The sequence below is a fragment of the Eptatretus burgeri genome, chromosome 2, assembly GCF_056783735.1.
Source record: "Eptatretus burgeri isolate ZD-2024b chromosome 2, Ebu_testis_v1, whole genome shotgun sequence".
NCBI lineage: Eukaryota > Metazoa > Chordata > Myxini > Myxiniformes > Myxinidae > Eptatretus > Eptatretus burgeri.
In genome coordinates this window covers 26,865,966-26,890,580 of record NC_140962.1, presented here as the reverse complement: position 1 = coordinate 26,890,580, position 24,615 = coordinate 26,865,966, and the positions used below count along the sequence as shown (strand labels likewise).

The following is a 24,615-nucleotide window of genomic DNA, read 5'->3' as shown; positions in this document are numbered from 1 at the left end:
AACCGCCGAGGCGAGCTTATCCATGCGCGATTCCGAGCGGCGTAATCACCGAGAACCGTCGGTCCAAATGTCCCCCTATTACGGCAAACCAACAGCTTTCTCACTCCCAACACACGAAATGTTCAGTCAATGAGGGAATGGACGCAACGAGCAGGTTTACATTCACACAAGGACATTTATTATAATAAAATACTTATGCAATGATATAACCATATGCAATTATATAACCAACAAAAGCACGACAAAAGAACTACAACCGTCTACTTATTATGTACAGTCATTTACGCTAAACAGCAGTTCCTACTTATTAGATCCGCCCACGGACACACGTACACACACACACACACACACACACACACACACACACACACACACACACACACACACACACACACACACACACACACACACACAAAACGGTGGTTGAGGCCTTTAATCACGAGCTCTAGCTCGGAGGACAGGTGAGCTGCAACTCAGAGCTTGACTCGAACCTTTCCACCTCGTGTGGTCTTCAACTTGTCCGGACCCGGGCTCCAGCGAGAGCGAGCTGGATCCAATCGCCGCGATCCTTCCCGAGCTCCCACAAATCCTCCCGTGCTTCTCAACACGTGCCGGTGAGACGAGGCGCCGATCCTTCCTGTTGATCGTCGCTTCCCCGAGGATCCAACTCCAAGAAGAGGCCGATGCGTCGCACCAAGCCGGGAAACAAAATGGAGAACGAAAAGCTCCACGAACCAAGAAGAAGAGGAAGAAGAGGAAGAGGAGGAAGAAGCCTCCACTCGCAACTCGAGCCGAACAACCGGCTCAAGTTCCTTCCAAAACAAAGTAGCAGCCGAAGCTCACTGAGCCAGCCGAAGCAAAAAGCTTCTGAAGGCCTCAAGCCAAGCAAGCCAAGCAGGACCCGATGGCTGAACGACTGCTCTCTCCGAAGCAAAAAGCTTACTCCTCCCACGGGACCCAGCACATGAACTCTGCCACGGGACGCCCACGAACTCAGCCCAACCACGGGACTCCCACGAACTCAGCCCACGAACTCAGCCCTACCATGGGACTCCCACACGAACAAAGAAAAGATGTCCTCTTTATCCTTTGCACCCCTCCCCCGCACCCGGCGTGGCTCATGCCCTCGTGATCCACCCCCCGCTCAACCACGGGTGGGAGGGAGTTGTTGACGTCACCGCAGGGTTCTTCTTCCTCTTCGCAGAAGAGGGGGAGTGACGTCTCCATTGTTCGCTCCCTAACTATTAAATCGATCCGCAGCGCATCTAATCGATTTCAAAACATTTAAACAATGGAAGGTGAGCTATCTAGGGAACATGCACTTATCGACATAGCTGTCTAAGGGAACCTGTATGTTGTGTGCAATTCAATTCCAAATTCGTAACAATATATATATATATATATATATATATATATATATATATATATATATATATATATATATATATCCATCACGATATCAAAAAGTTGTGGGCAGGTTGGGTGTGTTGCAAGGATGAATTGATTTGATTTTGGTGATGATCCGAATCCGGATCTGGATATGAGAATTATTCATTTTTTAAAGTGATTCTTCACCATTGAGAGATAGGGCCAAAAACGATATAGTACTGTGTAGTATGATATTTCAAAAATGTATTGGGCCCAATAATGCCAATATGTTCTCGTGGATCAGGCATTACATGGGGGAGGTATGCGCTCTACCGATCGCCCTTATTGTTAATTATAATGTGGAACGTACATTTCTTATATTAGCAAGTATCATGCTTTTGTATACGATTACAACCCCAATTATTCCCACCTGGTGGGGTTAATTGAGGAAAGTTTTTTGGCCCAAGTCTTTCACGATCCGATTGGCCAGGCCTGACGTTCGACCTTCTATAAAAATTACCTGTTTTGCTCATAAAAAGAGTGGGGTGGTTATATTTTGTGTGGCAAGGCAAATGTACTTGCATTCAAATGTGAGAGACTGAGAAGGTTTGTTTAAATGGAGCAGCCATAGTGAGGGCATCTGTCAGTTTGCAAAATGATGAACATGGTATGTGTGGATTAAAAAAAATAAATATATATAGACACTAAGGAGGAAGTACCAAACTGGTTTGTCCTCTATGGCACAAAGCAAAAACCTCATTGTGTGATGTGATTGTGTTTCCTGGTGTTGTGAAATTATTGCTCAAAGGATCAGTAACTCCCTGAGTCATAGATTCCCAGGCTTTATTTAAATAAATTTTTGAAGCATGCGTTATGGTTACGTCGGCAGTTCAAACCCCGGCCGAGTCATACCAAAGACTTTAAAAAATGGTACATTCTGCTTCCTTGCTTGAGGCTCAGCATTTAAAAGGATGGAGCATGTCCATTCCCCATCGGTTGGCATCCATGGGGAGTAGGAAATTCCTCCTAAGTAAATGTATGGCGTGTGCTTCATTATGAGCCTGAGCCCTTATATTAAAAAATAAAAAAGATTTTTTTAAAAAAAAGTCTGATTAGGGTCAATCTCAAAATTGTGAAAACAAAAAAGCGGAATTTTAGAGCACCCGACATGGTCCGAGCATTTCCCCACTCCCACATTCCCTCCCATCTCTTCTGAACCTGCTTTCCTTTTTCTGTCCTCCCATCTCATTCCTTTTCTTTTCAAGGAAAATTGAATTGTATTCTTCAAGTCAAACATTTTTATTTGGAGAATAGAAGATTGTGGAATAGTTTGCCAGGAAGAGTAGCGAGAGCAATGACACTTCATCAGTTTCAAATGAGGTGAGATAGGTGCACTGATGTACCAAGAATGTATTGATATATTTGGCCGGGGTACAAGGAGTCAGCTGGGAATGTGCTTGGACTCGGCACTTGTGCTTGTTAGCTTGCTACCTTGAGAGCCAAGGAATGCAAGGCTGGGATGCAATAACAAAAGGTGAGCCAGCCAGCAAAGTTCGTAGTTTGTTGTGGTGTGAATGCAACTTGTGAGAAAGTTACACTTGTTGGCTGGAAATTGAAGCCTCTTACGTGCTGAAGGGATTTTGTGGAAAGCGAAAGGAAAAGTCATTTTAAGTTTCATAAAGTCTATTACCGAGCTCATGTACTTACCAACTGTGAGCGTTTAATCGAAGGAGGGAGCTGATTTCATGCTATTGTGATAAAGTGGTTTCCAGAATGGCAGCATTGTGGATTTCTCACCTCTTTAAACCAGGAAAAAAATAGCTAAGAAATGTAAATTTTAGTCTGAGACTCAAATATTGAATCTTTGATGACCATGGATGATTGAACAAGGAGTTATGTAACACCGGATAAAATGTGTTGTTCTTGGGGTTTCTAAGATGTGATGATGAGCATAAGTTTGACACTAATACGATTTCACATGCTAATATTATGCTTCATAACCACTAATATTTTTGTCTTCATTATCTACTAATTGCATTTGCAATTTGCTGGTGGGATATTCTTTTTTTTTGATTTTTTTTTGTTTCTCCTTCTTCTTTACAGAAGCGAGGCTCATGTAAGAGCAAGGTATAACTGACAGTGGGACAAACGTCAAGGGAATGAATGCAACGGGGGAAAAAAAGAAGAAGTGGTAAATGCCGAAACGAGAACGTAAGATGGTTTGGTTGGGAAAGGTTTAAAATGTGGATAAAAAAACGATCATGGGCCAGAATTGTAGCGAAAAAGACAAGTTGGTGCACTGCTTGTTATCCGCGTCTCGCGTTGCGAACGTGGCTCTAAGAGAACTCCGCATTGTTCTTGTTCTTGTTCTTCTTCTTCCAAAACCTTTAGGACTTGGCTCTTTTATATACAGGATCCGGATCTTCTTAAATACTAAACACCTGTACACATCCTCGCATTGAGGGTGCCTTTTGAGAGCATCTATCATCAACTTTTAAATATATTCGGACATTTGCTTTAATGTTTCGAAAAGTTCACGTTACTATTTAAAGATTATTCCATTTAATGTGTTGTAATTTCGTAAATACACTATTTTCTCATCATGAACAGGAGCCTCCATGACTGGTCTCGCTATTGGCTCCATCAAGGTACGTGACAAAATATCGGAAGTTGTTGTTATTGCCTTTAGGATGCGGCTCTTGGACACATTTGTCCTTGTTTTTGAAGAAGAGTGAGACAGAACAGCCTCTGTAATGTGGTTCTATCAATGGGAATTGAGGTGTGCAGTCAACCTAGATTTTGGAAGTTTAATCAGGAGGGGTTACTGGAAGAATGTATGCATCCTGGAGTAGCTGGGAGGGGGAGGGGAGGGGCAGGAGTGGTGGTTGCAGGACTGAGAGCAATATCAGAATAAATGGCAGAAAAAAATTTTTCGATCTACTTTCGATGTGAGAGCAACAGATCTTGTTATTTTGGCCTCATCATGAAAGATTCCATGATTTTGAGACCTTTAGAGTTGACTGAATCCAGGAGACAGATGTGAAGCTGGGGTGTCAGCCCATAATGGAGAGCATTATTCCAATGAGCTACAGACAAATCCTTGTAGACTGTGAGTAGGTCTTTTTTTTTTCAAGGAAAGGCTTAAATCAACAAAGATGCCCAGTCTGTGGCTGGCTTTGGAGGCCAACTTTGCTAGGAGATTAGCAAAGGTAAGGTCATGTCTGACTGTGAGGCTTGGAAGTTCAAGAAACTGAACCTTTTCCAGTGGATGACCAAGGAAATGGATAGGTGGGTTCGTTTGAGCCTCCTGGAGCGAGAGGGTGAGACTGAGATTTCCCCCAGATTAAAGGGCATGTTCCATTGATCAGACAAGAGTGTGTAATGATTTCCAGATCAGCAGAGAAAAATGCAGCTGCTGTTTTCCAAGCAGAGAGATGGCGGTACTATATCACACAACGTCTGCCAAAAGGAAGACTGTATTCAAGAGAATCAGAGAGGTCATTTGTATAAATGAGGAACAAGACTCAGCCCACCCCTCCCTCCCCGACCCCACCCCTCGCTCGGGACTCTCTCTCTCATCCCCGTCCCTCTTTCTCTCTCATCCCCCTCCCTCGGGAATCTCTCTCTCATCCTCTCTCTCTCTCTCTCTCTCTTCCTCTCTCTCTCTCTCTCTCTCTCTCTCTCTCTCTCTCTCTCTCTCTCTCTCTCTCTCTCTCTCTCTCTCTCTCTCTCTCTCTCTCTCTCTCTCTCTCTCTCTCTCTCTCTCTCTCTCTCTCTCTCTCATCCCCCTCCCTCGGGAATCTCTCTCTCTCTCTTTCTCTCATCCCCTCCCTCGGGACTTTCTCTCTCTCTCTCTCTCTCTCTCTCTCTCTCTCTCTCTCTCTCTCTCTCGTCCCCTTCTCTCGGGACTCTCTCTCTCTTTCTCTCATCCCCTCCCTCGGGACATTCTCTCTCTTTCTCTCTCTCTCTCTCTCTCTCTCTCTCTCTCTCTCTCTCTCTCTCTCTCTCTCTCTCTCTCTCTCTCTCTCTCTCTCTCTCTCTCTCTCTCTCTCTCTCTCTCTCTCTCTCCCCTCTCTCTCATCCCCCTCTCTCTCATCCCCCTCTCTCTCTCTCTCTCTCCCCTCTCTCTCATCCCCCTCTCTCTCATCCCCCTCTCTCTCATCCCCCTCCCTCGGGACTCTCTCTCTCTCTCATCCCCCCTCCCTCGGGGACGGGGGGGGGGGGTGGGACTCTCAAACCACACTTTGAAGGAAAGATGAGGCATTTGATAATAGGAGTGAGGAAAGTGGAAAAAATAATTTTGTGCACTTTTTCCTTCAGGGTTGCCACAATGTCTTGTCACTCCTTGTAAAGATTGTGATATTGCCTTTTATCATATGAGCAGACAGCGCTGAAGGGTTCTACAAGTTGGAGCATATACATTTACCATACACTCTTACTTTATTACATATTTTCCAGCATATGACACAAGCCTTAATTGTCCAGTGGTTCCGTTTGTGCTCCATCATTGTCATTACAGAGAGTATAAGCCTGGTGTTGGCTTAGTGGTTAGGGTGGCGGCTTGGGATCCTCGGGTCCTGAGTTCAAGCCCCGTTGGGCCGCTGAATTAAATACACCAGGAGGTTGACTCAGCCTGTCATCCTTCCGAGGTCGGCAAAATGAGTACCAGTGTACTGGTAAGAGGGACACTGCATCAGTGGCATAGCTGTGTCCCAACCAATGATGCAACCAGCAGCCACAGGCTGCACTCGATAGAGAGTAATTTTGAGCCATGTTCTGTGGTACATTTTCTGGAGTGTTTTTGTCTGATCACTCTTGAACGAGCTTTGGGTGATTATTCACGAAATTTTAGGTCAACCCTCATGTGCTTTTGCATTGTCGACCGAGGTATTCCAAGTTCCGTGGATCGTTTTTACAGGTCAAATTTTTTGATGACCTTGCAACAGATTATTCGACCAATTTGCACTGCCAACCTCTGGTTGATGGCCTTTCAGTTCTTGGCATATCTTTTATGGTTCCTGTTGCAAAGAGTTTATGCTCCGAAAGCAGAGGTGTCTTTTTATAGGGAGCTTCTTGGTGGAATCATTGCTGGAAGTCGACGAGCACCTCCTCCAGTGTTATCCCTGTTTGTGGATGTTCATAAACCCAGACGCTGACAACAGTCCGCTGTTCAATGGTGTAATTGCTTGTATCACCCATGGTTATGTTCACTCGATCTTCAACAAATTAACACTGCACATAATAAGCAATGTCTCACTTTTAACAATGGATGACAAGACATTGTGGCCACCGTGTATAGAAACCGTTGTGGCCTGTTCCAAGTCTAGGCATATTTGAGCAGGCCAAAACCAAATAGTGGCTTAAGACCCCAAATGAGGTGCAAGCTGGCTAAGCAAGATGGTGTGCCGTCATGTTGGTAAGACTTTTTTTTTGGTTTATCATGATGAGCACCCCGTCAATACCCTGATGCACACATCCAGACATTTATTATTATATATGAAGGTTTACGAATGTGGTGTAAATCTAACAGAACCAATGAAGCACTATGTGGAACCAATAAAATATGGATTGCAAAATATTATGGGAAAATAAAGTAAAGCACATCAAACTAGAAGGGCACTCGGTAGAGCGCATACCTCCACCACATCATGTCTGATCCACGAGAAAATATCAGGCCCAATACACTTTTGAAATATCATGCTATGCAGTACTATATCATTTTTTGGCCCAAACTCTCAATGGTGAAGAATCACTTAAAATTTTTTTAATCAGATCCGGATCTGGATTCGGTCTTTACCAAAATTGAATCAATTCTTCCTTGTCACACACCCAATGTGTCTGCCAAGTTTTGTCCGAATCTGTCCACAACTTTTTGAGATATCACGCTATATATAATTTTTTTGGCCCGAACTCTCAATTGTAACGAATCCCTTATTAAAAAAAACAAACTTATAGTAGTCGGATCCACATCTTCACCAAAATCTCATCACTTTGTCCTTGTCACACACCCAACCTCTCCACAAAATTTTATCCGACTCCGTTCACAACTTTTTGGGATATCCTGCACACAGACAAACACAAAAACAGACAGAAAAGGGTGAAAACATCAGCACCTTCACCTTTGGTGGCGGAGGTGATCGATAGCACAGATGCCAACCCTCCCGATTTCATCGGGAGGCTTCCGAAAATTCACCCAAACTCCCGCCCTTACGATCACTATCCTTATCCTCCCGAAATTTTGATATTTTTGCACTGTTCACTAATCAGAATGTACTAGTATGAGAATTGAATGAAAAGCATCGTCTGCTACGTATAGCATGTGGTAACTCCATAACGTTCGCTGCTACCAAATTGTACGTAAAAAATTGCAAATTCAAATGAGGAGCAGCGAAACATTGGGTCTGGATCTCGCTTATGCGATCATGCACTGAGATTTAGTGCATGCGGTATGTGTGCAATACAGTGCATGCGGTATGTATGCACAGTGTATATGCATGCGATACGCTCACTGCATGCAGCTGGGCCCCATACCAGCCCGGCGGTCGCGACCACCGTGCGGTGTTTAACAGCCGCTAGAGTTCTACGAGTCGCGCTGCAGCTGTGGAACATCGACTTCGAAGTTACCGATGCTTCAAGCCCTCGATGTTGATTACGAAATGGCAGAAAAGAAGCTTACGAAGACCAAGAAATGGTCTCAGAAGTACAAGATCGAATACAGTCTCCAATACCCGTGTATTCGAAAGTCTGAAAGAGGAATTCATCATGCGTATTGTACAGTATGCAGCGTTGATATTTCAGTTGAGCACGGAGGTCGCGATGATATTCGGAAGCACGTTGGAAGCAAACGGCACACAGACATTGCAAAGGAGAGATCTTCGAGCACGAGTACCGGTACACTTCTGAATTATTTCACCAAACAAGGGACAAGCGAGGAAGAGGATGTTACCCGAGCGGAACTTCTCTTTAGTGGATTTATTGTGGAACATAACTTGCCCATATCAGTCTCAGATCATGCTGGACCTCTATTTCAAAAGATGTTTCCAGATTCAAAAGTTGCTTCAAAGTATGGATGTGCAAGAACAAAAACTTCAGCAATAATTGGTGAGTTGTCAAATGTTACTGCTTCATCTATTGCCGATATTGCTAGACTAGCTCCATTTAGCCTAGCTACAGACGGTAGCAATGACAGTGGTGAGGCCCAGCTATATCCTGTCCTGATTTCGTACTATGACAACAGTGCTGGGATTGTGAAGCAAGGTTTGCTAAGTTTGCCTGCGTGCAAACAAGATTCCACTGGAGAAAACATTTTCAAACTGCTTGATCATGAGTTCAGTGACAGGAAAATTCCGTGGGGAAATTGTGTTTCCTTTTGTGCTGATAATGCCTCTGTCATGGTGGGCAAGCACAAAGGAGTCGCTGCTTATATCCACAAACAAAATCCAGAGTGCTACATCATGGGATGCCCTTGCCATATGATGCACAATACGGCCAAGAAGGCGGCTCAGGTCTTACCCATTGAATTAGATGACTTTCTCATTGATATTTACTACTACTTGGACAAAAGTAGTAAACGCGTCAAAGGAGTGAAAGCACTGCAAGAACTCTGTGATGCCCCGACACACAAGATTCTGAAGCATGTCGCAACAAGGTGGCTGTCCCTTGGTCAGTGCCTAGACAGGCTGATTGAACAGTGGGAGCCACTTCGCCTCTTCTTCAAAGAAGAAGTACGAAGAAAAATGCAACCAACTGTAGCCAAGACTCTAACAACGAGCAAGAAGGACGGCACTGTATCTACTGCCAGTACTGGCACTGCAGGATCAAGCACTAGTGGAGCAGCATTCACCACTACCACTGCAGTATCTGCTGCGAAGAAGACAGCAGGGACAGCACCAAAACCAATGCTGAGAGCAGGTAGCATCACCGGCCCTTCATCACGGTCATCTACAAAGCAGATCCCTTCAGAGTCGAGAAAGACTGTGATAGTCCCATCTACAGGCAAAAAAGGACCCAAGTTAAGTTCTGCTTTTGCCAAATCACTTGATAGAAGCTCAGCAAAACCTTCGAATCAGAGGTCTTCTTCCTTGGCTGCACCTACCTCAAGCTCTCTCCTCAAACGTAAAATTGGATCTGGTACTATGAGTCTGACCTCTTCTGCTGGCAGTAAACGCAAGTGTGATCGCCCTGCGGCTAAGTGTACTACGAGTTCTACAACTAAAACCGCATCTTCCTCAAACACTGTGCAGGAATCTAGAGAAAAACGTGTCAACAGGATGTTCTTGTCTCCACAAACAAAACTCTATTGTTTCTTCCTTCGATATGCGAACAAGCTTTTTGAGAAGGGGAATCTTCTGCTCCAAAGAGACGAACCCTGTATTCATCTCCTGCACGGAGAATTGAATGGTCTTCTGAAAGATATCTTCGTACGGTTTTTGAAACCATCGGTGTCATCGGTTGCTCTGGTAAATGTACCCTTCTCTGACAGAAATCATCAGAAGAATGATGAGGACCTCATGATTGGGAACGATGCCAAACTGTATATAAGGGAACAAAGGAGTCTCAAGAAATCCACCTTCACTCTGAGTGAGTCAGACATCCAAGGTTTCTTCAGTGCAGTTCGCTCATATTATGTGAAAGCCTGCAATTACATCTTCAAAACCTGGCTGCTAGATGATGAATTAGCCAAGCATGCTCAGGTGCTGGATGTTAAGCTACACCAAGAAGTGGGGTTTGACTGTGTGGAGTTTTTCATCAAGAAATTCCCCTGTCTGTTCAGTGGCGGTGATAGTGACATAGACAGTCTTGAGAGTGAATTCGCTCACTACCAGGCAGATGCCTCCATAGCTACAATTGCTACTGAGACAGTGAGATTGGATGAGCAGTGGCATCGGATTTCACAGCTCACAGATCCCTGCACTGGTGCCAAGAAGTATCCTAATTTGAGCAAAGTGATGAAGGGAATCTTGGTCATTCCTCATTCGAACGCATCATGTGAGCGGGCACTCAGTCTTGTACGGAAGAATCATACTGAATTTCGTCCCAATTTGAGTGTCAAAACCCTGGAAGCTCTCTTAATTGAAAAACTAGCTCATAGCACCCCTTGCTACCAGAGAGAATACAGCAAAGACATAATCAGAAGGGCTAAAAGAGCCACACAGCTGTCACTCAGCAAAGCTGCCATGGAAAAAGCAAGCAGCAGTAGTACCAGCCAGTAAGGTAAGAAAAATATTGCTTCTTTTGTGCTTTTTGTTAATCTTTGATTGTCCCCTAACTTACTAATATTAACATACATGTAACATTAAAAAGTGCACAATTTTCCCCTTTTGTTGTTCAAAAAGTGGGAATTCTTAACATGTTAAATGCTCCAAAATAAATAGGGCTCAGAGGGCACTAGAGAGCGTCTAGAACCCCAGAGCTTAAAGGGCCCTAAGGCGGGCCCTGGACCCTGCCGCAAGGGTCGAGCGCTCCGCGCTCGAGATGTGCGCTTCGCGCACATTATTTGGTGTCGGTTGCAAATCCTCCCTAATTCTGATTTCCAAAAGTTGGCATCTCTGCGATAGTTAATTGAATTGAGATTACTAAATTCACATTCTCCAGGAGAATTGTATATTAATGTTTATTCCAATGTTTGGCCTCGGCATCGTTGTCTCCTCAAGCTGGTGTGGGACTTTCTTCTGTACCACCTATCAATATCTCCTCATTAACGGCATGGCCAGATTGTACATGGAGCCCTGCCTTAACCAATCTTGCATCTTTCAGGAAACATTTATGTTTGTCCTCTTTTGAAACCTGCTTCCAATAACGAAGCATCGTATACATCAGACATTTTATGTTGAATTGTGGACGACTGTGTGTGATCTGGTAATGTAATTTCTCGAACAAAAATAAGGCAAATATATTCGCACTTCTCTGCAAAGCATAAAATGCATGAACATTTCCACTTCTATGGTACCGTAGGTACTTTGTTTCATGCAACAGAAACATTTCCGAGTTGACAGCCAAACCTGGCTTGACTTGGACTCAGCTTGGAAGGGCAACTCGCCGAGTTCAAGGTTCGGGTACAGCAATGAGCGGAGATTTTGGGAGGCTCACGAAAAGGGGGTTCATGGAACAGAGGGAGCAAGATGTGGATAGAGGTAGTAGAAAACTGGCTACAAACCTGTCTGTCAAGTGTGCAGCAGGCTCTGTTGAGAGCTTTGGATTGCATCGCCACATAGCTCAGACAGGTGTTAAGTGGGGGCACCAACCATAGGGTAGAGCTGTACTCCAATGAGCTACAAGTAAAAACAAAAAAAAAACTCTGCCTAAATTTCCTGATGATGTATTGTAAGGATGGCGAAATAACGAGTGTGATGATAAGAGTGTACTTGCAAGGTGAGTTGCGGAGATTTTGTGCATTGTCCTGACTTAACCATGTGCTCACCTTGTGTCTCCCACAGTGGTGGCAATTGAAGGACTTACGATCTCTACAGATTATCCCAATCCCGATGTCAATGAGGGAGACCGTAAGTTTTCTTTGTGTTGATGGTTGTGTGTGTGTGTGTGTGTGTGTGTGTGTGTGTGTGTGTGTGTGTGTGTGTGTGTGTGTGTGTGTGTGTGTGTGTGTGTGTGTGTGTGTGTGTGTGTGTATGTATGTATATATATATATATATATATATATATATATATAATGAGAGTGCATTGAATTTGTGACATGAAAGCAAGTTTTATGTGTTCGCAAGAAAAATGAACAAATTATATTTGATTGAAGTCCAGTAATGATAGTTTGTCAGCCAAATGCTTCAACTATGACAGCAGGATGCGGCCATCTTACACTTGATGGTAACATTTGTTTCATCCAAGGGATTGCTCACATCCTTGAATCCATGTTCTTTGTATCAATTCACCCATCCACTTTTAGGATAAACCTTTGGAAGAATTTTAGTGCTTTCAACTCCTGTGCATCAAGTGGGAATTATATTGGGAAGGGTGTAATGTAAAACTGGCCTCCAAAGACTTTGCCTTCTCTGTCAGGCAAGTCCTTCCTTGGGACTTTGGAATGTCCTAAGTCAACAAAGCAGAGCACAAAACAGTATTGTTCTCCTTTATTAGCCAGTGAAACAATGTCCCACCACCTCACTCTTGAATGCTATCGAGTTCATCACTGATCATTTGGCTGAGGCATAAAAACTGCTGTCTTATTACCACATACAGGTTTGTTGCCTCTCAGTTTTCTTTTCCATCTATTCTGGTCCCATGCTCTTAAATCCTTCTTATCCTGTATCACCCTTTCAAGACAAATGCATTCATCGTCCTTGTCAACCGTCTAAAGTCGAGGTTCTCTCACCTGTGTACCTTTGTCCCCTTTTTCTCCCAGCAGTGGTTTCATCAGTGCTATGTGATTGCAGCTTGCTGCCATTTCAGATCATCTCCCATTCATACCAATGATCTTTTAGAATGCACTCACGAACCTTCTCCTGCAACCCACCTTTTTCTACCTGAGCCTGTTTCAATGTATGTGCGATATTTTTTTTGTGACAGAGGGGGAAAAGGCAATGTACCAAAGGTGGGGGACAGACACAGACACAGACAGACAGGATGTGAGACAAACACAGGAAAAAAAATAAACTGCTCTGCACCGGAGGTCGAAAGACCTTGTGAATGAGAGGGTTTTATATTTTTAAAAATTTCATTTTATTATAAATGCATATGGGGGATAAGGATGGATGAGGCACTAATAAAGAGACAGAACAAACCAAGTGGTCGACACACAAATAGGGAAGAAGGGGAAACATTCAAACTTGTGCACGAAGAAACTATCCCCTTTTACGGATCTCAGTATAACATGTAATTGTGCTGTGGGTTAAAGTTTATTGTATTATTTCAACAGTGTTATAATCCAGTGTAAACATATAGTTGCCAGGCAACTTTCAACCAGATATGCTGGAGCTGTGGGTGAAATAATAGTTTTGGCTTGTGGAATGTCGTGATGATCCTTGCCAAGCTGAATTTTCTTTATGACAAGAATTCCACCATTTGAGAATGGAAAGCCAATGGCGCTTCAAAAATGACCATAAAATGAGATAAGAAGTGCACCAAAGGCTGCCGTGGCTTGGCAGTGACCACAACATGAGCGAAGAAAACCAGACAGCAGCTGCTGATCTTGCCAGCAATAAACCATTCTGGTTCAAAGCAGACAAAAGGCTTGCTGACAGTTTGAGGAAGATATAAAAATATCAACAGTTTGCACCAGGAGATAGGAAAGAGGGAACATGTTGTAGCTGACGTGTACTGGATTTCATGTGGCAAATTTCTTTTTATAACTGGCTCACCCATAGTGTAGTAGATAGTAGAAAAATCGTGCAAATTATGATACAAGCATCAAATTTGGCATTTCTGTTCTGCAGGGCTTTGTGATCAAATCTGCCCGATTGGCCATTTGAAAATCCAAATTTTGAAAAATTGGAAAAAAAAAAAAACTTCAAAAAAATTTGAAGTCACAGCTGGCTGAAATTCTTGAAGCGCAAGTGAACATCCCAGACAGAGAACCAAGGGGAGATGCAGTCATCATTGATGGCTCAGCACTTATCAATGCCCTACCTCCACGCACTTCAAAGATATTTGATGACGATGCTAAAGAAGACGTCATCCCAAAGGTGGAATCCTATGGTGTCAGGTACGAGAGGGTGGACGTAGTGTTTGATGTGTACAAGACGTCAAGTCTGAAGTCCGACGCAAGGTCGAAAAGGGGGCAAGGAATCAGAAGAAGAGTGACAGGAACCAGTAAGACCCCAAATAACTGGAGAAGCTTTCTTCGAGATGACAGCAACAAGACTGAGCTGTTTCACTTCCTTGCCGAAAATACGTGTGAAGCACAGACGACAAGCACAGTCATTGTCACAAAAGGAGAAGATGCCATTAGCAACACAAGGAAGTCACTGGATGCTGTGTCTCCATGTTGTCATGAAGAAGCTGACACTCAAATATTTGTACATGCTAGGGATTCAACGACGGATGATAGCAAGTCCATTATCATTAAGGCTAATTTCTTTATGACAAGAACTGCAACAGTCGCACGACATTTGCGCGATGGTCGCACGGCCGTCGTGTGACCGTCACACGACAGTTGCATGTGCCAAAAAAATCTCAGTTTTGTCACCTGAACGTCGCGCGAATGTCGTGCGACATGTATGCGAACTTCAGGCGAAGTTCATCCCAAATTTCGCCGGGACATTTCTCTGTTTCACCGGGGACATTTTAAACTCGGTGCAATTGTATACAGCGCACGCGCTGTAATAAAACCTTCAAAAATCTTCTTCTCTGAAATGGCTGAACAGATCAAAGTGAAACTTTACACATTTGACCACCTCACCACGAGGGATAAATGCTTCACACATATGATGACATAGGTCACATGGCTTGGCAGTCATATTGGATTTACCCTGCAACCGATAAAAAAAAATCTTCTCCAGAACGCCTAGACATATCAAGGGGAAACTTCACATAAATGTTCCTAAATCCTTGCGGACACCAGGGTATTCACGAATAATTGATGTCACATGATCTGGCAGCCATATTGGATTGAGTGAAAATCTTTTTAGAATCCTTTCTCTTGAACCGCTTCATCATGTGATGTGAAACTTCAAAATTATGATCTAGTGGTGATGGGAAATACATGTCTTAAATTTCAACCTCATTGGACTCATGGTCTGGCAGCCAGAATTATTATTATCTTGCCAAAACGAAGTTTTTGCAAGATATGTTAGTCAGCTTGTATGTTTTTATTTTAATTTATTTTTTTGTCTGTAATCACGTATAAAAAAATCTGCAGAGCACAGTTATCATTGGAAATTTTTGTAACTTCGCATATCAGAGGTCTATAGGAGGTCCCTTTCAGTGCACAAAATTTTGAAGGTCAAGGTCAAAGGTCAAGGTCACTTTGTCGCAAATCAGGGGAGTCGACGAAACCCTTATTTTTTAAGCAATTTTGATCGGATCGCCTTCAAACTTCATGGGAATATAGTTCATGGTCTGGCACTCAGCTGATTAATTTTTGGTGGCGATTGGCTTTGACCTTTATGTTTTTTTTTGTTTTTTTATTTTTATTTTTGGTCTGTAATCACGTATAAATCACTCTGCAGAGCACAGTTATCATTGGAAATTTTTGTAACTTTGCATATCAGAGGCCTACAGAGGTCCCTTTCAGCGCATAAAATTTTGAAGGTCAAAGGTCAAGGTCACTTTGTTGCAAATCAGGGGAGTCGACGAAACCCTTATTTTTTGAGTAATTTTGATTGGATCGTCTTCAAACTTCATGGGAATATAGTTCATGGTCTGGCGCTCAGCTGATTAATTTTTGGTGGCGATTGGCCTTGACTTCATGGTTAGCGCCTCAGGTCAAACATATTTGACCCCAAGGTCAAATTTTCAAGTTTTAGGAACCATATCGTGTAGTACCTCAAATTGAACACCTCAATGAGTGCTTTCTAGATATGTCAAGCTTGAGACATTATGACGTCATTTGGTGACGTTATGAGGCAAAAGCATATTTTTCATGGTTACTCTGTAGAACGATTCTCATCGGAATCTCTCGTCGGCAGATATTCCTCAAGGAGTCGCTCCTGGTGGATAGCAGCTCTGTTCACCTCAGTGTGACCTTAAAGAAGTCACACATGGTCACCTTTTGGCAAGATACGGGTCACCCTGCGGGTGACATTGGTTTTTTAATTTTTTTTTTAAATCTGGGTTCTTTTTCATATAAAGTAGACTAGGCGTAAGTCGGCAGCGTGTTACTCGTCACTTCGCCTAAGTCGGCAGCGTCAAAAAGTCCCGAATTGATCTCATGTTAAATCCCTTTGAATAAAGGGTCATCCCTCTGTAAGTCGTCACTTCGTCTAAGTCGTCAGATGTTGTCCGTTCCCGCGTAATGGAAACTCAAGTAAATTACCACTCTTAACTCGTCACATGGAACTGCTGCCTCGTGAGAAGCCCGATTTCATGGAATCGTGATGCTCGCTCATTGGTGTACACCGCCAGTGATAGGCTATTTATAACTGCGTACACACGTTGATCGCACTGCAGGCAGGACAATGGCGACGAAGCGTAAGCTTACAACTAAAACCTACCAAGAAAAATACGACATTATCCAGTTTTGCGAGGCAAACCCACTGATGAAGAAAACAGCCATAGCTGAGAAGTTGGACATCAAACGGCAGACATTGAATGATATCTTGAAGAAGAAGGACAAGATATTTGGACAAGTGGAGAAGATCACGAGGCTGGTGTAAGTGTGAAACGCGTGAAATGTGTGTCCTTTGAAGATGTCGATGACGCGCTCATCATCTGGTTTCGGCAAATGTCGGCTCAACCAAATATTCGGTTGGACGGTGAAATGTTGCTGCTGAAGGCACGTAAATTCGCTGCGGACCTCGAGCATGATGATGCCGAGACCTAGCCCATGCACTGGATAGACAGATTCAAAGTGAGGTGGGGAATCTGCAAGGTCAAGAGGTGCGGCGAATCAGGCAGCGTGGATTCGCCGATACTGTCTGGATGTGATGCGCCGATACTGTCTTTTGGTGGAGGGTTGCCCAGACAACATCATGGAATACAATGACCGGTTTGAGTCCTTTCTCATGCACCAGATGCCCAAGAGTTTGAGGCAGTCAAACATAACGGATTACTTCGCGAAGGAGTAAAGGATCAATCGAGCTTAGTGTTGAAGTCCGATCATGGTTTTATATTGGCTTGTTTTGTACATTACCGCACTCACTCACAAATAGGCATTGAGTGGTAATCATCACCACGACGACTGTGTGTCATGTAATTTGGCACCATACCATCACTGATGGTATATGAGTTGTCTTACAGTTGTTCATTATCTTTACTTTTGATAAACTGATTCATGAATTCCATCTTTGCTTGATCACTTTCCAACTCACCAATGAACCATCACCTCTGCCCCGAGGATTGTGTTTTCCTTTTGGTACAATAGCCGGCTCTCACACATACGTGTCCAGGCCACGCCCGACTTCATCCTTCACCCCAGTCATCATGAATGTTCGCATACGCGTAAGTCGTCACATTTCTAAGTCGTTACTTTTTTCTTGGTCTCGATGATGACGACTGACGCCTAGTCTACTGTATATCTTCTTCTTCTTCTTCTTCTTCTTCTTTCGGCTGCTCCCGTTAGGGGTCGCCACAGCGGATCATCCGTATGATCCGCATCGTGATTTGGCACAGGTTTTACGCCGGATGCTCTTCCTGACGCAACCCTGGTCGCCTCTTACGACACAGGCTATGGTACACCTATTTTAACCGGGGTATACACCGGCCCAGTATACTGGTACTCATTTCGCCGACCTCGGAAGGATGACAGGCTGAGTCAACCCCCTGGTGTATTAATTCAGTGGCCCAACGGGGCTTGAACTCAGGACCTTTTGGATCCCAAGCCGCTGCCCTAACCACTGCGCCAACACCAGGCTCCTCCTAGTCTACTGTATATATGCATATGTATATATATTATATACCTGGTGTTGGCGCAGTGGTTCCTCCTAGTCTACTGTATATATATGTATGTATATATATATATGTATATATATATGTATATATATATATATATATATATATATATATATATATATATATATATATATATATATATATATATATATATATATATATATATATATATATATATATATATACATAAAGCCTGGTGTTGGTGCAGTGGGTAGGGCAGCGGCTTGGGATCCAAAAGGTCCTGAGTTCAAGCCCCGTTGGGCCACTGAATTAATACACCAGGGGGTCGACTCAGCCTGTCATCCTTCCGAGGTCGGCGAAATGAGTACCAGTATACTGGGCCGGTGTATACCCTGGTTAAAATAGGTGTACCATATCCCTGTGTCGTAAGAGGCGACCAGGGTTGCGTCAGGAAGGGCATCCGGTGTAAAACATGTGCCAAATCACTATGCAGATCATACGGATGATCTGCTGTGGCGACCCCGAAAGGGAGCAGCCGAAAGAAGAAGAAGAAGATATATATATATATATATATATATATATATATATATATATATATATATATATATATATATATATATATATATATATATATATATATATATATATATATATATATATATATACACTCATATATTTTTGAATAAGGCTCACTTGGTTGTGTCTGAGTGGGTTTGAGGGTAGAGGAGTAGTTGCTGAATCCTGTCCAGGTTCCTCCTGATGACTCCATCTTTGCATTTTTGCTTGTTTGGGTTCCTCTTGATTCCAATGAAATACTGTACTTATTTGGTCTTCCATTTGATTTGATTTGAATTGAATTGATTTTAATCATATTCTGAATTCATTTGAATAACAAATGTCATGGGCCAGGGACAGGTGTCCAATCAAAGAGGGTTTCATCAAAGCGGGACATCTTGTACCCGGTCATCACTGCCGGCAGTTATAATGTGGCAGTTCTCGTTACGTCTCTTATTAATTAACACACCAACACACAGACGCCACACAAAATACACTACACAAAACTACAGAAACACTACACAAAGCAAGTTCCGGTGAGGGTCTGCAATCCTCGATTGCTCTTCTTTTTCTTCTCCTTCTTCTTCTTCTCCTTCTTCTCCTTCTCCTCCTTCTCCTCCTCCTTCTCCTCCTTCTCCTCCTTCTCTTCCTTTTCTTCCTTTTTCTTCCTTTTTCTTCCTTTTTCTTCCTTTTTCTTCTTTTTCTTTCTTCTTCCTTCTTCTTCCTTCTTCCTTCTTCTTTCTTCTTTCTTCTTCTTTCTTTTTCTTTCTTCTTCTTTCTTCTTCTTTCTTCTTCTTCCTTCTTCTTTCTTCTTCTTCCTTCTTCTTTCTTCTTCTTCCTTCTTCCTTCTTCTTCCTTCTTCTTTCTCTTTCTTTCTTCTTTCTCAATCTTTCTTCTTTTTCTTTCTCTTTCTTTCTTCTTTTTCTTTCTTTCTTCTTCTCCTCTGTTGTTTTGCTCTTCCATAGGCCTTTCTGTGGACGAAAAAAAAATAAAGCTTCCCTCTGCTATTGCCTTTCACTGTCTTTCAAACTTTTGATATACCGGTTCTCATAAAGGAGCCAATTAAATGCCATAATTGAGTTTAATCGGATTAAATATGAAGCCTATTACCAAGGTAAAATTGTACTTTGTTTTGCCTTCTCCTGACCTTGTCAGAAAAATTAATATTTAAACAAAATGTTCGACCATTTCATACTTTCTAGTACCCTGGTGTACCTGTTTTACTTAATCTCTTGCACTTCTTTGTAAAACTGCTGCCTAAATTTCTCTCCTTTTTTTTTTCTCACCCCATGCCTCAGCTGTGACCCTTTACTGTAAGTATACAGGCAATCCGATGATTTCGTGGAAGAAGATCGTTGGTTCCCATGTGACATATGTCTACCTGGATAAAAAACTCATGGGTGAGATTAACCCTTGCTCCCTTAGATCCCTTGCAGATCTCATCCTCATATTTTTTTTAAAGTCATGGTGTGCTTTCTCTTGTGACAACATGGACTTATTACAGCCACTCTGTTTATGGACTGAAATACGCTCCTACCCTTCTCATACACAATCAGGCATATATGTGGAGGTGTGAACTACCCCTTATAATGTGGTGCATATTCATTCTTAAAACGTTTTCCAAAATGCATCCCCAATTATTTAAATAGTGCTGCTTTTGATATGTGAAATTCAGCCTTTTTATAGGTAGATAAAGACCTAAAATATTTTAATTGCTCCAATCCAACAGGACCTGTGAACGGATGTTTTTTTTTTGTTTTAGATTAATACTATTATTTTTATACGCCCGATATATATATATATCGGGGCATATTATGTGATACCGATCCTCCGTCCGTCCGTCCATCTGTCTGTCTGTCTGTCCGTTCCTGTCCGCACTCTAACTCCCAAAGGTTTCAACTTTCACGGTTCATATTTGGTATATATGTACGGTGTGTCGGGACATACGTTCGTCATCTAAAGTGGTTGCCATGGCAACCAGGATGCTGTTTTCCATGTAGTAGCACAACTCTGTATATACCTTATTGTTCGGGCATATATTGTGCTCACTTGAGCTCTTGTTTGTTAATGCCTCTGGTGAGGAAGTCTCCGGAGGTATTATGTTTTCGGGTTGTCCATCTGTCTCTCCAGGTGTAGCCCGGGTTAATTTTCTCTGTTTTCTCGGCAACCGCTTATCCGATTGACACAATTTTCACCATAGGTGTGACTACTCATCCATCTATACTAATATGCGTATGTGTGTGTGTGTGTGTGTGTGTGTGTGTGTGTGTGTGTGTGTCCTCCATAACTCCAAAACTATAAAAACCGAGCGGCCTGAAACTTTGCATGCTTACTAAGAAAACTTGCTTTGACTTGACCATTTAGAAAACAGATTGGACAGCTTAGACTCTTGACTATTTTAGACCACTTAGACCCTGTTATATCACAAATAATTTTCAAATAAATACATCACGAATACTACAAATGTATTTGTGGAAAATAAATGTTTGTGTTGTGATTGGTGCAAATCTGTGACGTCAGTCTCTGCAACGACATGTGGAGAGGTGAGCGGAGTGAGCCGATTCATGCTTCAATCGTAATTATGATGTCATAGGTCATGTGGTGTGGCAGCAACGTTGGAGAAAAGGACAAACTTTGGACCTCTGTATATCCAAAACCATTCCATGGGGGGAAAAAAAGAAACTTGGCACATGTCAAGTACGCCATATGGGAAATAAGTGCTATTTTGATGATGTCGTCATTGCATATGTTGGACACCTTCTCTGATAAGTAAGATAATTTTTGAGGGTCATCTGGGGCAAAATTGTATTGGGGACAAAAAAAATTGATGACTTCTTCGGCCACGTGGCCGAGCAGCCATATATTTTTATCCCCCGCCGCGTGGCGGAAGGGGGATATTGTTGTCACCCATGTCGTCCGGCTGTCCATCCGTCCGTCCGTCCGTGCGTCAACATTTATAGCTGTGAGTGCGATAACTCATAAACTGTTCGCCATATCGATTTGAAATTTGGGTCACACATGTACCACCTGAAAAGGAAGAACCCTATTGATTTTGGGCGCGGCCGGATCCAAGATGGCTGACTGGGGTGGCCATCTTGAAAAAAATATTTTTTCGCCATATCGATTTGAAATTTGGGTCACACATGTACCACCTGAAAAGGAAGAACCCTATTGATTTTGGGCCTGGCCGGATCCAAGATGGCCGACTGGGGTGGCCATCTTGAAAAAAAATGTTTTTTTGTAAGAAATGGAAAACCGCTTATCTGATTTCAATTAGTTTTGGTTACTACGTTCGTCACCCCTGGGGAACTTTTTCGAGATGACCAAATGGTGTCTTGTTTCCAATTCACCTCCCTCATTATCTGGAATAGGTATGACCTTTTTCATTCAATGACTGGGGATTCCCCATCTCTGATGGTATATTTTTTTCCTTTAGGTGGGCAGAGTCATATCTGGTGACGTCAGAGAGTGCCATTCTAGTTTTCTTCATAAAATGGTCTTTGTGGATAAAATCAAAACATCCTTTCTGCCAATGAAGAGCCAGACTCCACGCAAACCAGAGCTAAGAAAGAAAAAGGACGGCTATAAAAACCGTTAAGAACATTAAGGGCAATCAGGCATAAAAATATAACACTGCAGAGAAAAACTTGCCATTCGTCAGCAGTATACAACAAGTGGTCTTGCATGTTCATTTATTTTATTATTACTCTGAGGCCCAGTAGTAACTTGTGAAATAGCATCAGCAAAGCAATCATCTAAAATTACTTTTTTCACTTCAATTTGTAGATCTTAGTGGATCAGGAAAGTGTTTAACAAGAGCACATGTTGCAGATCTTATGGGAATTGTATTAGTTTTGATTTGTAATATCTTTTTATTACCTCTGCCACTGAAGTTTGACAGAGATTATATTTTTATCACTGTGTGTGTGTGTGTGTGTGTGTGTGTGTGTGTGTGTGTGTGTGTGTGTGTGTGTGTGTGTGTGTGTGTGTGTGTGTGTGTGTGTGTGTGTGTGTGTGTGTTCGTTTGTCTGTGAGCAGGATATCTCAGAAAGTTGTGATTGGATTCAGACAAAATTTGGACAGGTTGGGTTTGTGACAAGAATGAAATGATTAGATTTTGGTGAAGATTCGGATCCAGATACCAGAATTTCTGAAGTGATTGTTGATCATTGAAAGACAGGGCCAAAAAAAACGATATTTAGCATGATGTCTCAAAAAGTTTTGGACGGATTCGGACAAAACTTGGACAGGTTGGGTGTGTGACGAGGAATAATTGAAATGGATTTTGATAAAGATCTGGATCCAATAATTATAATTTAATTTTTTAAGCTATTCTTCACCAATGAGAGATTGGGCCGTAAACGATATCTAGCATGATATTAAAAAATAATAATTGTGAATCGGTTATGACAAAACTTGGTGTATGAGTTGGCTCGGTAACAAGAACAAGTCGATTTGGATTTTGGTTCAGGTCCAGACGCCGATCGGGCCAATCGGTGGGATACAAAATGTAAACTATTCCGCCTGGAGGAGGTATGTGCTCCACCGAGTGCTGCTCTAATTTGTACTGCAGTTACAATAGCGAATGAACTTTAAAAAAAACACAAACAAAAAAACCGCATTTTACCACCTTGGGGAGAAAAAAACCCCAGGTTCATTCATGCATTTCACATAATGGATGATTTACACTGAGCTTGCACAATACAAATCGGTAAGTTATTTCCAATAGATAAAATTCAAATTCCTTCATAAAGTTGTTTCAGGCAGATAAAATTGAAGTTCTTTCAGATAGGTAAAAGTTGGCAGCCTGGATGGAATTGCTTGAAATAAATATGGCTTTGCAAAGTTGGACAATCAGTAAGAACACCACATGTGCCTCTTGTTCATAAAGAATAGAAAATCCAAAACAGAAGGCAGTTCCTTATATTGTTTTATTTTTATTTATTTACTTATTTTTCCTGGACGACTTGTTAACGAGAGAATTTTGTTGTAGCCAAAACTATTTCCTTTTCATCAAACATCACATCCTCCCATTACAGGTGATCTGGCTGGCCGTGCTGAGGTTGACTTGCAATATGGAGTAAACCTCAAAATTAAGAGCACTTTGCGCACTGATACTGCAAAATATCGCTGTGAGGGGGTTGAAGGAACGAAAGTTGGAGAGGTAGACGTGCAGCTGGATGTAGGTGGTGAGTACTTGATTTTTTTTTTTTTTTTTTGTAACTCTAAAAAGCGTGCTATAAGTTAGGTTGGATTTGAGTATGGAAATCTGCAGAGATGTATGTGACACTGCCAAAATCTTTGTTTATTTCTCCGTTTTGTCTGTCTCGACCAAGCAATATTTTTCTATTGATCAGTTGATCCAATTTGATGCAAATTATGGCACATCCTGCTTCACTTTGCTTGAAGATGTCGTTGAATCCTGATAAATATGGTACAACAAACAGTAATCTTACGGACGAGTCCTATCATAATTACCAATTTGAAGTTCTGTATAAATAAGAGCAAAAGCAATGTGTCGGGGGAAGAGAAGCCACAGAATCCATCAAATCACTGATGACAAATAAATGCCATCATGATGGCAGCAAGGACAACTTCATCACACAAAAGGATTTTTTTTTCCTTTCAATTGTGCAGCCAAAAGTGAGCTTGTCAATTGCTTGTGAGATTCAGTTCACATACTGAAATAAAGATGTGTTTGGGTTGAAATCCAGTTGGACAAGTCAAGCAATCCAATGCCTGATATTGTATACTGTAGTCTTGTATTACTGTCACGTCTGCTGCTGATCAGTAATAGTAATACATGTTTAATGTTAAATAACCTCTAAAGGAAAACTTATTGTTATCTGTCCCTGTCTGTGTCTCTCTTTAGTTTTGAGAAGGACCACTCACCCTCACCAGCACAATTCAATACCATCATCGACAGATATAGCCAATGAGCTATTTCAATGTTAGGGCCCAGTCACACCTTGACGTTTTAGCCAGGAATGGCAACGTATATAAATGCACGTAAAACGTTGGCGTACTCTGAAGTTTTGATGTTTTTTTTAAGTTTTGGTCGTATTCATAACGTGTTGGTCGTATGCGTAACGTATTAGTAACGGGCACAGAACGTTTCGTTGTGTTAAAGATAACTTATACCAACGAATGCTTAGCCTGTTGTTGGCGTTCACAACCTATGCCCAACGATAGTTTAACTTAGTCATAGTGCGCTGCACGTATCGCTGACAAACT

At 42.3% G+C, this 24,615-nt stretch overlaps 1 protein-coding gene across 1 annotated transcript in view; it reads left to right on the top strand.

Annotated features, from left to right (window-relative positions):
- The window catches only part of LOC147031658 (junctional adhesion molecule C-like), a 75,150-nt gene that overhangs the window by 14,770 nt on the left and 35,765 nt on the right, over window positions 1–24,615 (top strand). The window contains exons 2-4 of the mRNA XM_085866474.1: window positions 11,805–11,870; window positions 19,680–19,781; window positions 23,421–23,570. Of these exons, the coding sequence (XP_085722600.1) occupies window positions 11,805–11,870; window positions 19,680–19,781; window positions 23,421–23,570 (318 nt within the window). The remainder of the gene's footprint in view (window positions 1–11,804; window positions 11,871–19,679; window positions 19,782–23,420; window positions 23,571–24,615) is intronic.